General features: G+C 40.9%; 1 protein-coding gene across 1 annotated transcript in view; it reads right to left on the bottom strand.

The window, feature by feature from the left end:
* The window catches only part of LOC144806227 (uncharacterized), a 181778-nt gene extending 164546 nt beyond the window's left edge, over positions 1–17232 (bottom strand). Inside the window, exon 1 of the mRNA XM_078672628.1 lies at positions 14090–17232. Within this exon, the coding sequence (XP_078528754.1) occupies positions 14090–16450 (2361 nt within the window). The 5' untranslated portion in view covers positions 16451–17232. The remainder of the gene's footprint in view (positions 1–14089) is intronic.
* Positions 17233–17553: the final 321 nt, after the last annotated feature.

The raw sequence follows: 17553 nt of genomic DNA, 5'->3' as shown, positions 1-17553 counted from the left end.
GAATTGCGTTTTTATAACTTTCACCTCCATGAGGTGCAGCTTTCTTGGTTGATTAAATAGCTCTGGTGGTCCTAGTGCTGAAAGCTGCTGAGAAACATAGCTTAACCAGGGAATATCTGCGGCTCTATCTAGCTTCATGCAGCCATCAAGAATAATTTGGTTTAGGTTCACCTCAGTCTAGACCATAGTTTTAACCACCATATCAAGGCAGTCTGTTGACAGTGTGCATAGCTCTTTGTTGATAATTAATGCTTGGCACAATGGGGTTCTCTCCAGATCAGGCCGAACAGGGCTTTTTGGGTGGTCAGTCATAGCTCCGATCCTGTGCTTTCCTGTCTCCTCTGATTCCGTACTCTTGCACGGACACGTACTGACTGGTTTGTTACTGCTTTGGCCTTTTACCATAGGAGAGCGGAGCCACAGAAAGCACAGTCCCTAGAGACTGCCTGTCCCTAGGGGTGATAGCCAGGCTATGGTGTCAAGCACAGGAAATACATGCCTATTAGAAACACTTTGCTTCGGGGGCGTTCCCACCACTGGTCCAAGGGTTCATTTGCTATCAGTCCACTCTCTCAAACTCAGATGCCTTTTACAGCACCTTTAGTAGTACAGCTGCCTCCAGGCCTCCTTCCTGTCATGCTTGTTTTCTCTCTTCCTACAATGTAGGATACAGACTTGGTATACATGATACCCCACCAAGAGTCTTCAGACACTGAAAGCCTCAATCTTATTAAAGACAGCATTACTCCTCCACTACTGTGACTTATAGTCATAATGCGGTCCTTGTTGTTCAGAAATAAAGACTTTATAATAATTCTGTGTTTGTCGGAAGTCTGAGGACGTTATCCTGACAATAAATGCGTACATTAAATAAAGGTATATTATCTACACTAATGGTAGGCTGAGACATAATGCAATGATTAATGATACACAATATAAGTTTGAGACTCTTTCTTTGATTCAGCACACGTATTGTCAATTAAATTAATCTATAAGATATTTGGGGATAGTGCAAAATAAATTATTGTTTAAGCCAATTGCTTGATGGAGAAATATTAAATATGAATGGCTATATATTTAACAGAGACAAATCCTGTGACATAACTTTCAGTGTCATATTTTACTAAGAAAATGATTAACCCGTTCGGTGCGGAGGACGGCCCCCTAGCTGGAAGAAAAATTCCCATTTTAATGTTTGCTGATAGTCTCCAAAACATCGGGTGGATTGCAGCATGCCCTCACACATTTTGAAGAGTTTTGCCATCTGAGGGGGTCTTAAAATCAATACTGCGAAGACAAAGTTTATGGCATTTAACCAGCACAGATCATTTAGAGGGAAAATGATGATGGATGGGCTACCCCTGGAGCAGGTTGATGCTTTTGTATATCTGGGCATCAAACTGCAAAAGGATATGAGGTGGAAGCCACACATTGAGGTCATGGCGTTAAAGCATCGGCAGATAGTAGATATTATTAGAAAATAATTTAAAACTTCCCTGACAAAGCCCTTATGTCCAGTATCTATAGCACCAAAGAACTGAGCTCAGTCCTGTACGGGGCTGAGCTGTGGGGCCTAGATAACTTGACCCAGCTATCAACAGCCGAGAATGCACTCCTACGTGCAATCATTAGTCTGCCTCAGAGTACACTCACCTCCCTCTAAGGAAGTGCTTAGTCAGGAATTACCTGGCGGATTTCGCCAGATTACGGCCAATTTTATTCTGGTGCAGAATATGGTGCACGCAGGAATTGGCAGTGTACGCAAAGGACCTAAGGGACTTAGTCAACCTGGATCGCTTTCACAAAATTGTCTGGTTATGTGATTTGAGAAGCCTGCTCAACATAATGGGCCTATCACACCTGTGGGACTCACCTTCCACGAAATGTTTCTGACAAAAAGTAGCCTCAAAGAAATGTATTGGGACATGGTTGCACAAGATGAGGTTAGGTGCTATGACCAGACTTCTCTCTCTGGGCTTTTCCTCCAGATTAACCATTCCCAATACTTAAGCCATACTGGGATACTATGCAAAAACCTTTGGATCGAAAACTTTACTTCCAATTTAGATCAGGCAGTCTGCCCCTGAAGTTTTTTACATCCAAATGGTCTCCCACTGGAGACAACAAATGTCTTGCTTGAACCAAACATGCAGAGTCATACGCGCATGTGCTTTTTGCCTGTCCTGCCTTTGCCGGACCGCGTAAAGCTTGGCTGACCCAGCTTTGTAAGAACATGGGTATGAGGTAGCCCTGTGAATCTTCTGCACTAATCCATCTCCCAGGTATGCAATTTTGCTGCCCAAATAACTTAGGTGGATGTGGCACAGACATTCCAATTAAATCAAGGCTGGATAATGTTTAAGATTTTATTTTATTTATTTATGAAGTTTTGTATAGCGCTAGCCTGACCGGAGGGTATCGGAGCGCTTCACAGCAATTGCATAGAAAAACATGCGTGAGAATAACATATGTCAATAAAGCGAGCAAAAGGGAGCAGAACAAATAGCAAAACAGTGAGACAGTCCGGTTGGGAGTCGTAGTGAAGAAGATGTTGAGTGGGTCCATTACAAGGACTTGTTATCCCACAGATAATAGTGGTAAAGTGTCATTTTCAGCACTCTGATAGATCCTATCTGATCGCTGGAGATCAATCGAGGAAAAGGATTTTGAGCTGACTTTTGAATTTAGCAAAGGAGGGAATAGTTCTGATGTGGGGGGGATAGAGTTCCATATTTTGGGCGCATTGCCGACGAAGGATCTGGCCGCTTTTTTTTCCCTAGGTTTTAGCGTGTTAAGCAGTAAGGTATTGGCGGTTCTGAGGTTCCTGTTCTGACCTGCTTTTTTGAGTTTAGACGCCAGATATTGGGGTTTGTCTGTGTGGAGGGGTTTGTGGGTGAGGCAGGCCGTTCTGAAGTTCACCCGCATTTCTATGGGTAGCCAGTTGAGTTCTTTGAGAGCAGGAGAGATGTGGTCAAATTTCTTTTATCCCGTTACCATTCTGGCAGCCGTATTGAGGGTTGTTTTTAGCGGAGCAAGGTGTGTTTTTTGCAATTCCAGAGAGGACTGCATTTCCATAGTCCAGTCTTGACAGCACCAATGCTTGAGTGGCTGGTTTAAGGTTGTTGGGTGGAATAAAAAGGTTTTATTTTGTTTAGTAGCTTCAGATTAAGGAAGGCGCTCTTAGCCGAAATCTTAATGTGTTTGGTCATGTCCAGTTTTGAGTCTAGCGTGATGCCTAACGATTTGACAGAATCGGCCAGGGAGAGGTTCCCGTTGAGCGCATCGATCTCCTTTAGCCACTCAACCACTTGAGGGTTCTCTTCTTTGTTCGAGATGAGGAGTAGTTCGGTTTTGTCCGGGTTCAGTTTTAAATGGTTGCTTGATAGCCGTTGCGCATCTCTTAGTGTTTCATTGAGTCTTTGCATGTCTTTGGCAGAGGAGATTTCCAGGTAGATTTGGGTGTCGTCAGCATATAGGTGAAAAGGGATGTTAGCTTTCCTGAGTAAGGCGGCGAGGGGTTCCATGTAAATGTTAAAGAGTAGGGGGAGAGCACTGATCCTTGGGGGACTCTCCTCAAGACTGGTTGCAGGTTGGGTTCGAAGCTTCTGATTTAGATTTTCTGGGAGCGGTTGAGAAGGAATGAGGAGAACCATTTAAGGATTACCTCATTTAAACCAGCCCTTTCTTCGAGAGCTTTGAGGAGAAGTTTGTGGTCAACTGTATTGAATGCTGCTGATAGGTCTAGGAGAATAAGGAGGCAGCATTGGTCTGAGTCCAGTGATTTGTGAATATCATCAATTAAGTTGAGGATTGCGGTTTCAGTGCTGCATCCTTTCCTGAAACCCGACTGATGGGAGTCGAGGAGATTGGTATTGTCCAGGTTTTGAGTTAATTGTTGGAGTACGCATCTTTCCAGGATTTTGGAAAGATGAGGAAGGTTGGAGTCAGGTCTGAAGTTGTCTAGGTCATTTATGTCCAGGCCTGGTTTTTTTAGCAGTGGGGTGACTTGACACACTTTCAGACAATCTGGAACGATTCCGGTTTTTAGGGAGCTGTTTATAATCCTGCACCAGAGTGGAGCAAGCGAGAGTTTAAATTTTTTGGTGAGTTGAGCCAGGAGAGGGTCTAGGGTGTGAGATGAAGGTTTGGAGGTGGAAATAAATGTGACTATCTCTTCCTCTAGAATGGGTTGGAAGAGTGACCAGGATTTGGTGGTGGGGGTGGGAGTGGGAGGGCTGGTAAGGTGAGGGGAGGAGCAGGTAATGTCTCGTGAGCGCACGATCTTGGAGATCCTGTCATTGAAGAAGGTGGCGAAGTTGTCGCACCGTTCTTTGGAAGCTTGACCCAGGGACGTATCAGGTTTGGAGGTTTGTTGTCTGATGATCTTAAAGAGCTCCTTGGGTCTTTTTTTGTGCAATCCAGTGCAGAGGTGAAATATACAGATTTTTTGTTCTTGATATGACTGTTATATTTCTTCCTGATAGATCTGAGTTGATTGTGGTGGGAAGTAGTGGGCATGCTCCTCCAACGTCTTTCTGAGGTCCTTATTTGTCTCCTTTCATCGTTGATGTCAGAACCAGGATCAGGACGGGATGGCTCATTTTTTTTTCATTTTCAGAGGTGCTAGTTGGTCCAGCAGGGATACCATATTTATGTTGTATAGTGAGGTGAGGTCATTTGTGGAAAGATCCTTGCCGCTGGGTAGGATCAACTTTAGACTTTTTTCCATGATGTCCAGGGGGATCTGGGAGAGGTTTCTGGACCATTTGGGGGGATCTTGAACAGGAGGCAGGGATAGAGCTTTTTTGTTGATGTGGAATAAGATCATGTGGTAACCAACCACCACTGTGCAGGTATGTGACTGCGCAAAGCAGCTATTGGAGGATATACCACGCTCGTCAAGGTGTTTTAGATTGCCTTTTGATTGTTGTTTTTGAATGTTGTCTCTTAACTCGGTTTACACTATGTGTAACATAACGATGGTTTTGATTGCACTTTTGTATTAACGTCTTAACCAAATTTTACTTTTGTAATATAATTTTTTTTAATTCTTTTTATCTGTAATGCTTTTATCACTAGCGCAGTCGAATAAAACTTTTTTCAATTGATATTGACCCATCCTTACAATTTGCTGGTTGGGTATGCCAAAATCCAATCTTATTTGTGCAGTTGATGCATTGGTGGGGAGCTGAAACAAAAATGTTAAAACTTTGGTAATAGTATTATTTAAAGGTCTAGGGTCCTTGCTGCAGTAGGGCAGACTGGGCAGCATTTTTGCATTTATTACTTTTAACAGTGGGCGATAACAAGACCCCACCAAGGAACTCTGCAATGTACGAAATGCCATTAGTAGGGAGTTAATTCTCTTTATCAACTCTGCTTTATGTAGACAAAATGAGCCCTTATCGTCAAACAAGAACCCAGGTATTTATAGGTTTTCACTTGTTCTAATTGTCAATTTTGTAAAAACCATTTATATTTATTGCATTTCAATGCCTTGTTATTAACTACCATTACTTTCGTTTTAACTTCATTTATTACCATCCTGTTCTCCATAGAGTATTTTGATATTTTGTTTATTAGACATTATGATCTTATTTTTGTTTGACTTAATAAAATAAAGTCATCAGCATATAACAGATTTGAAATTTGTCTATCTGGCAATTTAGCTGGATGAGTGATCTTGTTATCTAACACTTCTGTTAAATCTGATAAAAATAAATTAGATGGGGTGCAAGTACGCACCCTTGTTTTAAACCCTGAGATGTTTGAATTTTTCTAGATAATTCTGTGCCTTTAACTAATTCAAACCCCAGTCCTGGTCTCATTATATAGTAATTGAAATGCTTTTAAGAGGCCCGGGCCGATACCTTGTTTCTCTAATTTTCAACAGTCAAAAGCGGATTTAAAACCCATGAAACATAAGTACTGCGGTTGTTTCCTGAGTTTGTATTTTTCAATTAGGATTGCAAGTATTAAAATATTGGTTGTTGTACCTTGTCTGTGCATGAACCCCGGTTGATTTGGTGGAATTATCTGCATTTTCGTTGCCCATTCTATTAATTCTGACAGGAGGATTCCTTCAAAGAGTTTGGCTTTCCATATCTTGCAACATTATTAATTGATAGTTTGTTGGTTGTTCCCACTCTATGCTTTTATAGATCGGTGATTCTGGAATGATCGATGTTTGCAATGCTTGGTTAAAAATACTTGTTGGGTAATCTGCCCAGATAGGCACGTTTTCTTTATAGACTGCGGCTGGGATCCCATTGGGACCAGGGGCTCCATCAAATCTCTGTTAACACATAAGCTTACATACTTGGTCTTCAGTTGTATGCAATTCATTTTCCTTATTATCCGTCACTCATATTGTATTATCTGGACCTCAGTTAAACTCCATATCTGGATTGCAATTCAAATGAAATTGTAAAAACTTAATCCAACCAGATTCAGTTAATATAGAGGATGTTGTTGTACTACTAACTCTATTCAAGTTGTTAATCATTTTCCAAAATTCTCTTCTATTGTTCTTTTTGCTAGTATATAGGGCTTTTGCTCAAAGGGCCTCATTTACTTATGATTTCTTTTCCCAAATTAGTTTTCTCACATCTGTACTACATTTTCTTTAATTATCCACCACAATCTTGATTTTCTGGCCACTTCTTTACCATGCTTGATATTCTATTATGCTCACTTTTTAGTAGGCGGCCTTCAAAGGAAAGTTATACGAGTACCTGTGACATTTTATCTTGTTTCTTTCTTTTTGAGTGTAGTTTGTCATTAATTATTTGTAAAAAGGGTCCACTTTTCAATTGCATGGAGATTGACATCTTCAAAACAATGTTCAACCATCTCTTCTAATTTATTGTAGATATGTCACCTTGAATAATCACATAATTTTCATGTCTTAAACAGTTTAGTTTTAGCTCAATTATATGTTGACTATGGTCACTCCCATTTGCTTCTGCAATCCGGAAAGATTACATCTTCTAAAATAGATTGAGGGATACTACTGAATAATCTTGTGGGAATCGTCCATTTAGAATCCTTAGACCCAATAATTACAGATCTTTTAATAAGTTCTCTCCAATTACCGCTTTTGGTGCCTTAGAGTCTTGAATTGTTGGATGGTTAGGGATCACCCATAGATAATCCTGTTGTTGTATTAATTTATTTCTAACATATGACCACAGCAAATTCATATTGTAGTCACCTGAAATAATAATCTCAGGTTGCATATCTTTTTTAAATTGCTGTTGTAATATAGCCATTAAATTACTGGCCAATGGTTTCCTCAAATTAGGATCAGGGTGAATATATATGTTTATTAATAAAAGCGATTTTGTCCAGTTTTTAACTTGACTATTAGACAGTTGCAAATATTGAGAACCACTAACTCACTTTCAACTTTTATTTCTATGAAATAAAGGTTGCCATACCCCACAGGCCGTACCATATTTATTTACTTTCTCAGCAGGTTTGTAATAGACCATAAAGCCTTCTAATTTAAAAGGATAGGAGGCTCAGGTCTCCTGGAGAAAAGTAATTTTAAAATTGCACGATGGTGTAGTCAGATGCTAATTTTGAGACTTTGATTATGTGCCTTTTATATTCCAATATCATAGATCTATCCTTCCTCTTCAATTAGATACCTCTTCCTGGACACCGGTAGATTGATTTTGTCAATCTTGGTTTGCTCCATGTAGGTCTGCTGTCAGCCACTCAATTGTAGTTCCTCCACTACTTCTCTTTTATTTTCCGTAGTGAATATAGAACCTTGGCCAATAGTTCTACCAATAGGATTTTTAAGTATTGAATATATCTGCTTGTTGTCTGACCCTTTACATTGACCCTCTAATTTTTGGGGGGAAATAAATGTCAGTTATTGGTTATCGACTTAATTGGGTAAAAAAATCAAATGCTTCTATATCTTCTCTTCTAATTCCTTCAAATGAGGGAATTACCTCACAATGTTTAAGGATATTACCCCAGTTCAAGTTATCATGCTTGCCCCGGACTGGTATTTTGGTTTAAAAATTAATTGTATCTCTCCTTTATGTATCTCGTTTTTACTTTCAAGTGCTTGATTTGTACCAATTTTATTTTGCAGAAAAAAATTTGTCAATACCAGGTCTTGGGATTTTCCGGTTTGGTTTTCTAACTTTTGGTCCCAAGTCCTTAGTATGGTTGGTTGTTGACTCTTAATTAAACTTTCCAACGTCTAATGATTTTTGCTTCCATCAATAACCTGCTTCTGCGGTACCTCGATTTTCCACTTATTTTCCGGCTGCGCCCAAATTATCTTGATCAGTCATAGTACCCTTAATATTAGCTTTATTATTTCCTTTTTGCAATAATTCCAGTTTTGCCATCATTTTATTTCCATCAACTTCTAGCTTGACAATTTAGTATTGGTCTTCAAGTTTTTATATTTTAGGTCGGTCTGTTAGATCATTAATGGCGTTACTTACGTCTACGATGTTATCTTCAGGCGTGTTTTTATTGAACAAAGGGAAAAGTGGTTTCTTACTTCTGTAACTTTATCAGGCTGGTTCTGAGTTGCTTTAATATCTTCGTTTAAATTCTGTGATCAATTTTCTATTACTGCTTTTAGAGGAGATAAAGAAATTAACCTTATTCCTCGCTCTCCGTTGTTTTTTCCTCTGTCTTTTTGACATTTGGGGTACTGGGGATGTTACGAGAGAAGCTGATTTCTCTTCTTCTACCTCCTCCTTCTTTTTGTCCATTAAAACCATGTTATTTTGAAGGATTAAATTGTTGCTTGTAGTTATTTTTTTGTGCTACATCCTCAATCGAATAATCTTTATTTCCATTAATTTGTAAATGTCCTCTTAAATCCTTGATTATTGTATTTAATATTTCTGGAATTTCAGCCAATGTATTAATCAAATGTGCACAATTACAATCTGGATATGGTGCTACTGGTTGTGCCTGAGCCAATATTACTAGGTTCTTTAATGTGGCTAGCTTATGGTGAATTCCCACTACTAAAGATGTTATGACATCGAGAAGTTGTATTTGCACCTCCAGTTTATTCGACTGGTACTTTAGTGCCTCTAATGTCAGTTGCAAATTTTTGAAAAGAAGGTCCCAGATTGCCCTGAGTCCCAATTTCTAGAGGCTACTTGTCTGCTTTCCATAAGGTGCTGTTTATTATTCTCACAAAAGGGGCTTGGTTGTTCTTCCTCTTTTCTATTTAATTGTGCATGTTGCAACTTGCTGTTATGATCATTATTTTGATAGGGTGTTCTCCAAAACTGCAGATTGTCTGATTTCAAAATATAATCGGGCCAATTATCTTGATTTCCATTACCCAGCTTATGACTCTCCAGTCTCCTTTTTTGTTTCATATTGTTCAAAATTATATTAGTATTTATTTGAAGAGATTGTGATAAGTTATTGGTTCCAATAGTTTTTTGCGGATCAACCCCTATAATGGGGCTACTTTGATATACCTGGTTTGTTTGAGTTAAGGGCATAGGTTCCACGCAAGAGTTTACATTTTTAATTTTTACTGACACTTCAATTGGAAGTGGTGCACATGATGACAATAACTGTTGAGCAACTCCCGACAATAATTCAGATGAACTTAAGTCCCCGGGCTGCAAATGTGAGGTTAAGGGGACAGTTAACATTTCCAAATCAGTTATTTGCCCCCATTGATTGGCCGATTCTTCCTTTATTTTAGGAATTTGATCCCCTCATATTGGTTAGGCGCACCTAATCCTTGATTTGATCTTGTTATTCTTGCCTCACTCAGCGGTTTCAGTGGAGTTTGTAGTTTACATGAATTTGGTTGTATAGTTAACATGGCTCCCATTGGGTCCTTCGTGAATTCAAACTTATTTGGAGTATTCTTTGGGTTCCCAAATATACGTATCATTGGGGATATTAACAACTGATTTTTCCCGGATAGTTTTACTTCCATTTTATTTAGAGATGTTGAGGGTTGGTGTTGTTTTTTTCCCTCTTAATGGGGGGAAAAGGTGTCCTCTCCTTGCCTGATTGCATAGTTCCCCTAACCTCGTACAGGGTACAAAACTCCTTTCAAAGACCTTAGGTCCGGGCACATTTTGGAAGGGGGCCTAGACTTCAAAGAGCTCAATGGGTTCTTAATTTCCCTTCAGTAATCCAGATCTATCCACAAGAGCCCCATAGGAAGTCTGCAGCAAATCCACACTGTTGTGTTATACTGACCGAACGAGACGGGTTCACTAGATGAGATCATAGGCTGCACTGGAACCTAGTCGGGCCACCTCCGCGGCCCACACGTGCTCTCGCTCAAAAGCCATCAACTATTGGTGGCCGCCCTCTTCCTTGCTTCTTGTGATCCTCACAAATCAGCTCCAAGTGCCAGACCCAGGCTCTAGACCAAAATCCAACCAAGAACAGGTGAGGGCAGTCAAAGAAATGGCAAGCTGCGAGCGTCGGCGGTAGATAGAAGCAGATTTACTCAAGAAAATTAAACAAGTAAAATGAATTCCTCACCGTGTTCGCTGGCTTGGGTTGCTCACTCGAGTGGCTCCTGCAAGCAAGTCCGCCTCTTTCTCCTCTTCATGCGGCTCCAGATGCCGAAGCCAGCAGATTCTAGCTAGCACGGGTGCAATGCAGAGCCCGGAACCCGCATTGTCAATCAATGAACTGCAATTTACTTTAACAATGTAAGTAGGGAAATGTCCCTACTAAAGGTGGAGAACAGCATGTCTGAGATGAAGATTATTTTATGGCAGTCATTTTGAACCGCGTTTATTTTTTTCCAGCTTGGTATTTCTCTACCTCCCTGATTAAATTACGTTGAACATCTCACTATTATAAGCCGGGGCTTTTGCAGTAGCAACATCTTTTAAATACAAGCATGTAAACAAAACAGCTTGTGCTTTTAATATAAAAGTTGTGGTACCCTGTCAGGGGGTCCCTACCTGCCACGAGTCAGATACTGACCAATATCCCTCTTCCTTTCCGCCTCGGCGAGTGCAGGATGGCCACGCTCCCTTTAAGGCAGCCTGGGCTTACCCGGAAGACAGAGCACCATCAGTGACGTCCTCCACATATATCCAATCAGAGACATCGGCGGCGCTGATACCGCGACAGCTGGACGGGAACGGCGCGAACGCGCCAACAGAGGAGGAAGCATCTCAGGAGTTCGCCATTACACGGGAGGATACCGGATTGCCGTCCTCGGAGACAGGAGTAGGACCAGCCACCAGGTCGCCGCAGGAGAAGCCGGGAGGCCAACGGAACCACGCTCCGCCCAGCCACACTTCAACAGGAGAAGTGTGGCTCCGTAAGGTACGGGGAGTGTTTTTCACGGAGGGAGCGAGCGGGTAGAGGGCGGCTGGGTGGTCACGGGACGGGAGTGACTCTGCAAACGCCACCACTTTCACGGGTCCAAAGAGCACCGAACGGTTGTGGTCCCTGGTGATCCCCTTCACGCCTCCCCCCCCCCTCATGCCAATACTTGTTATCGGTCACGCCAGTAACCCGGCGTATTCTTTCTTTCTTTTTGTTTTGGGGAGCGTCTACGAAGTCAGAAGACCTTCCGCTGGACCCAACCCGGGGACTTCTGCAGAGAAAGACGAGAAGGAGCCCGCAGATAGACTTTCTTTTGTTGTCAGTCCTACGAGACTTTTTAGTTGTTGTTTGCCCTAGAACTTATACAAATAAATCCCAACGATTGCACAGCAAGTTCGTTTTGACTGTACCTCATTCCTCTTAAGACTCATAACCCCCTACCCCACGACAATCATTACATACCCGCACAAACATGTTACTTATTTCCACACTGGCAGGGTGTGTAAATCTTGATTCTGCTAACGAAGTATCAAAAACAATTTGTTACTATTTTTTCTTCTGCGAATGGTGATAGTGGGGCTAGCGAGTCACACCTTTTCAAGGCTTGTTCAAATCACGAGTCAGGAAGAAAAAAGAGCGCCCTTAGTCTACATTCATTAGCAAGCCATCAAGAGCGCTTCTCCTGTCAGCAGGAAATAAAGACAACTTCTCTTGGTATGTCAGTAACTGTCAACAGTTTTACAAATTTGGACAAACTGTTTCTAATAACGCTCTTTAATGAAACAACAGGAATCCTTGAAGGATACATTGGTGGAAGAGGTTACCCCAGAAGGACTAAAGCAGTCGAAGAAGAGGCCAAGCATCATAGAGACAACCTCCTGCACTCGTATGCATGAGTAAGAGAAGAAAGCATGGCCGTGGTTCTCATGTATAATCCATTAGCAAATTGTATTAAAAGGATTATAAAAATATATTGGAGAATTTTGGAGGTTGGTGAGACGAAGCTATCACTGTACTCCTCTGTTTGAACAGAGGTCAGAACCTCAGGAACCCTCACAACAATGACCGACATACATGGGGCTGTTGGTGTAAGTACATCAGACAGTCCGCCCTACTTATGGTAGGCATTCTGACCTACTTGTTTTTCTTCAGGAACACAATGAAAAGACTGGTTGTATCAAACAGGAAAAATCTATGAAAAATGACCTAGACTCCCTTGTAGAAAGCTCTCAGTGTATCAAGTACACGATTTATTGGTTTTACAAAAAGCAAACTCTCATAAGGAGTAAAACCAAAAAGTCTGTTGTGCAACCGTGTGAAAAATGGCAACGACTCAGCAAACTTTAGATGCTTTTAGAGGAGCTCCTGTTGCTCCTTGAAGACACAGGGGTAGTGGAGGTTGTTACGCCTGTTCCTCTGGCAGACCATGGACCCCTGTCAAACTATAAATAAGCAGGACAGTCTTCAAATGTAACTCAAAATAGAAAAATCACTAAAGAAAGGCGGGTTGGATTTAGGGCACTCTATCAAAAATGCAACAAAGCGTTACACCAGCCAAACCAAAGGCCCACCCACCATCCTTGTTTAGAGTTGGACAGATTGTCAGCCTTTCATCGGAAATCCCATTGAGTCAGTCAATGGAAAACTTCTCGAAGGGCTCGAAGAAAACCCATCAGACATTATTAGATGAAGCAGTGCTATATAAGAACCTTTAAAAAAAAAGAAAATTTTGTATTTGCCAAATTCATGTTTAAATCCCCGTGGTATTTTTATGGATTATTAACAAGTGGACTGCCAAGATACAGACATATTTTAGCATTCCTAAATAAATCAGGTATTGATTGGGTAAAAAAGACTGAATTAAGTTCCCAAAACAGCCGTGAATCCCAGAACTCAGTATTACTGGTAGCACTTCTCTCTTCATTAACACAGAAGGAGAGGTAGAACCATCTCAAGCAAAGAACCGCTTCTCACTCTGAGAGAAGGCACACGGGTGAGACTAGTCCCCTCTGATACCACCTGCACCAGACTCCCTGCTGAAAGCAGTCATGCTATCGAGATTTGACCCCTCTATTACCAAATAAACTAGGCTTCTTGCTGACATCACAAATTATCTTTAAAGTTTAGGCAATAAATCACATCTAAGATCGCCTTATATACACTCAGCAGTCAAATACCATGAATTCAAATACATGTTTTGTTTTATTACGTCTAAAAACATAAATTTCTTATTAACATGTAACATCTAGTCATCATTGTGTACATTTCATAGCATCATGATTGTTCTTGCTGTATCATAATTTAGTTCATATTAATGTTAAAGTAAATCCTGGTACACACCTCTGTAGTGTTGTTTTTAAAGGCTCTTGGATGTCCATACATGGGTGGTGTTTGGTTATGTATCATTAATACAGATCTATAAAGTATTGGGTTTCAAATGTATTATGCCACTAATGGAAGTATAAACCCCTTGTTCCTAAATATAGATTCTCCAGTTTAGAACTTGTTGCTGTTAACGTGAAAGTAAAGTGAGTTTGACCCTGGAGCAAACCCCTGGAGTGTGTTATATATAAGGATTAATGTGCTGAAGAGCATTCTTGTTGATGTTCCTCACTGGCTGGGTGGTGTGGTTTTTTCCCCCGTGTGTGTTCGCTGGTGGCTCCGGAGGGTTGCCAACCCACTGAAGCTCTTCACACATTCAGTGCAATGGTATGGTTTTTCCCGTGTGTGTTCGCTGGTGGATCCGGAGGTTTGATAACTGACTGAATTTCTTCACACATTCACTGCACTGGAATGGTTTTTCCCCAGTGTGTGTTCGATTATGTTTTTGTAGGTCTGATGACCGACTGAAGCTCTTCACACATTCACTGCACTGGAATGGTTTTTCCCCTGTGTGTGTTCGCTGATGACTCCTGAGAGTTGAGGAATGACTAAAACTACTTCCACATTCATTGCAATGGTATGGTTTTTCCCCAGTATGTGTTCGCTGATGTAATTGGAGAAGTGATAACAGACTGAAGCTCTTTACACATTCACTGCACTGGAATGGTTTTTCCCCTGTGTGTGTTCGCTGATGACTCCTGAGATTTGAGGAATCACTAAAACGACTTCCACATTCATTGCAATGGAATGGTTTTTCCCCTGTGTGTGTTCGCTGATGACTCCTGAGATTTGAGGAATCACTAAAACTACTTCCACATTCATAGCACTGGAATGGTTTTTCCCCTGTGTGTGTTCGCTGATGTGATTGGAGAGTTGTTGACTGGCTAAAGCTCTTCATACATTCAATGCACTGGAATGGTTTTTCCCCAGTGTGTGTTCGATTATGTTTTTTTAGGTCTGATGACCTACTAAAGCTCTTTCCACATTCATTGCACTGGAATGGCTTTTCGCCTGTGTGTGTTCGCTGATGACTCCTGAGAGTTGAGGAATCACTAAAACTACTTCCACATTCATTGCAATGGTATGGTTTTTCCCCAGTATGTGTTCGCTGATGTGTTTGGAGTTGTGATAACTGACTGAAGCTCTTCAAACATTCACTGCAATGGAATGGCTTTCCCCCAGTGTGTGTTCGCTGATGACTCCTGAGATTTGAGGAAGTACTAAAACTACTTCCACATTCACTGCACTGGAATGGTTTTTCCCCTGTGTGTGTTCGCTGATGACTCCTGAGATTTGAGGAATCACTAAACCGACTTCCACATTCATTGCAATGGAATGGTTTTTCCCCTGTGTGTGTTCGCTGATGACTCCTGAGATTTGAGGAATCACTAAAACTACTTCCACATTCATAGCACTGGAATGGTTTTTCCCCAGTGTGTGTTCGATTATGTTTTTGTAGGTCTGATGACCTACTAAAGCTCTTTCCACATTCATTGCACTGGAATGGCTTTTCCCGTTTGTGTGTTTGCTGATGACTCGTGAGAGTTGAGAAATGACTAAAACTACTTCCACATTCACTGCACTGGAATGGTTTTTCCCCTGTGTGTGTTCGCTGATGACTCCTGAGATTTGAGGAATAACTAAAACGACTTCCACATTCATTGCAATGGAATGGTTTTTCCCCTGTGTGTGTTCGCCGATGACTCCTGAGATTTGAGGAATCACTAAAACTACTTCCACATTCATAGCACTGGAATGGTTTTTCCCCTGTGTGTGTTCGCTGATGTGATTGGAGAGTTGATAACTGACTAAAGCTCTTCATACATTCAATGCACTGGAATGGTTTTTCCCCTGTGTGTGTTCGATTATGTTTTTGTAGGTCTGATGACCTAGTAAAGCTCTTTCCACATTCATTGCACTGGAATGGCTTTTCCCGTTTGTGTTTTTGCTGATGACTCCTGAGAGTTGAGGAATGACTAAAACTACTTCCACATTCACTGCACTGGAATGGTTTTTCCCCTGTGTGTGTTCGCTGATGACTCCTGAGATTTGAGGAATAACTAAAACGACTTCCACATTCATTGCAATGGAATGGTTTTTCCCCTGTGTGTGTTCGCTGATGACTCCTGAGATTTGAGGAATCACTAAAACCACTTCCACATTCATAGCACTGGAATCGTTTTTCCCCTGTGTGTGTTCGCTGATGTGATTGGAGAGTTGATAACTGACTAAAGCTCTTTCCACATTCACTGCACTGGAATGGCTTTTCCCGTTTGTGTGTTTGCTGATGACTCCTGAGAGTTGAGGAATGACTAAAACTACTTCCACATTCATTGCAATTATATGGTTTTTCCCCTGTGTGTGTTTGTTTATGTACTTGGAGGTCTAATAACTGACTGAATTTCTTCAAACATTCAGTGCAATGGTACGGTTTTTCCCCAGTGTGTGTTCGCTGATGTGTTTGGAGTTGTGATAACAGACTGAAGTTCTTCGCACATTCATTGCAATGGTATAATTTTTCCCCTGTATGTGTTCGCTGATTATCTTTTAGGAATTTTAACTGACTAAAGTTCTTCATACATTCATTGCAATTGCACGTTGCTGCTCCTGTGTGTGTTTCCTTATGGTTCTTTAGTAGCGATGACAAACTAAAGCTCTTGCTGCATGTGTATGATTTTTCTTTCTTGGTTAGTGTCTGTGGGTCGGGTTTATAAATGTCTGCATCCCATGAGAGCATTTCCTGAGGAGCTAACATGGTTGATAAAGCACTATTCTAACATTCCCGGTGTGTGTGTGGTATTTTGGGATGGTTGATTTCAGATTTCACAATGAAATACAAGACTCACCAACTACATATATTATTATTTTGGCAAGTAAAGCTTCTTTGTAGGTGGGTATGTCTTTAGATTGCAAAATAGTTTTGTGTGTTACGGGTAAAGATTAGTCTTCCTTCTGGTCGATGCAAATTAGCACAGTCTGTTGTACATCAAAGACCCTCTCTTTCTATTACCCTTCAGTTGTCTGGCTCCACTACCTTGTGTTTTTCTCGTGCTCATGTGGCCAGAAAGAGTTTATAATACACCTAGCACGCTGAATGGTGGTCTGCCATCATTACAGGAAGCAGAGCAATGCTGTATCCACCTTTTACCAAACACATGATCAAAGCTGGTGGTGCAGGCCTATTTCTACAGGAGGTGGTTTGTCAGTGTTGTTTCCTTAATTTTCTAAAGGTCATTTCTTAGTCCTGTTGCGTGCATCCACTGATATGCCCTTGACTGCTTCTTCCAGGATCTATCGGTGTATGTTCAGGTTCCTCAGTCTCTGACTGTGCAGATCTTTTCCTGAATATTGGAGCTCCTTTTTTTTACCACTTTTTTCAGAATTGCACGATTACTGTCATTATTCACGATCCTTTGTGCATTCAAGGCAGGTTTCCTATTGGATGTAAAGAGATTTAAAATCACTAAATGGAAATGTAAGAGAATGTGAATACACAATATTTAACTAGTTGTAAAAGATATCTCTTCTTTACCATTTATGAAAGTTACCAAGAGATATTTCACCATACAAAGATATTTAACTAAATCTTTCATTGAACATGTAACTCTTACTTACTTCAGAAAAGAAGGTGATTTTCCAGTGTTCACAGAGTAACTTAGTACAGAAAGAGCACACATGGAGTGCCCACTCGCTAGAGGTACAGCTTTACGAAGATGCAACATGGCAAGATTTCATTTAAACAAGAAGAGATTGTGGAAAAAGAGATGGATCAGGATGTGCTGCAATCACTTCAGTTTTAGGAAGTGTATAACAACAGTAACCCTTTCAAGAACCATATCACAAACAAAACTCTTCAGG

This window comes from Lissotriton helveticus (assembly GCF_964261635.1).
Source record: "Lissotriton helveticus chromosome 1_1 unlocalized genomic scaffold, aLisHel1.1 SUPER_1_unloc_54, whole genome shotgun sequence".
In the NCBI taxonomy this organism is placed as follows: Eukaryota; Metazoa; Chordata; class Amphibia; order Caudata; family Salamandridae; genus Lissotriton; species Lissotriton helveticus.
This window is presented reverse-complemented; position numbering and strand designations above follow the sequence as displayed.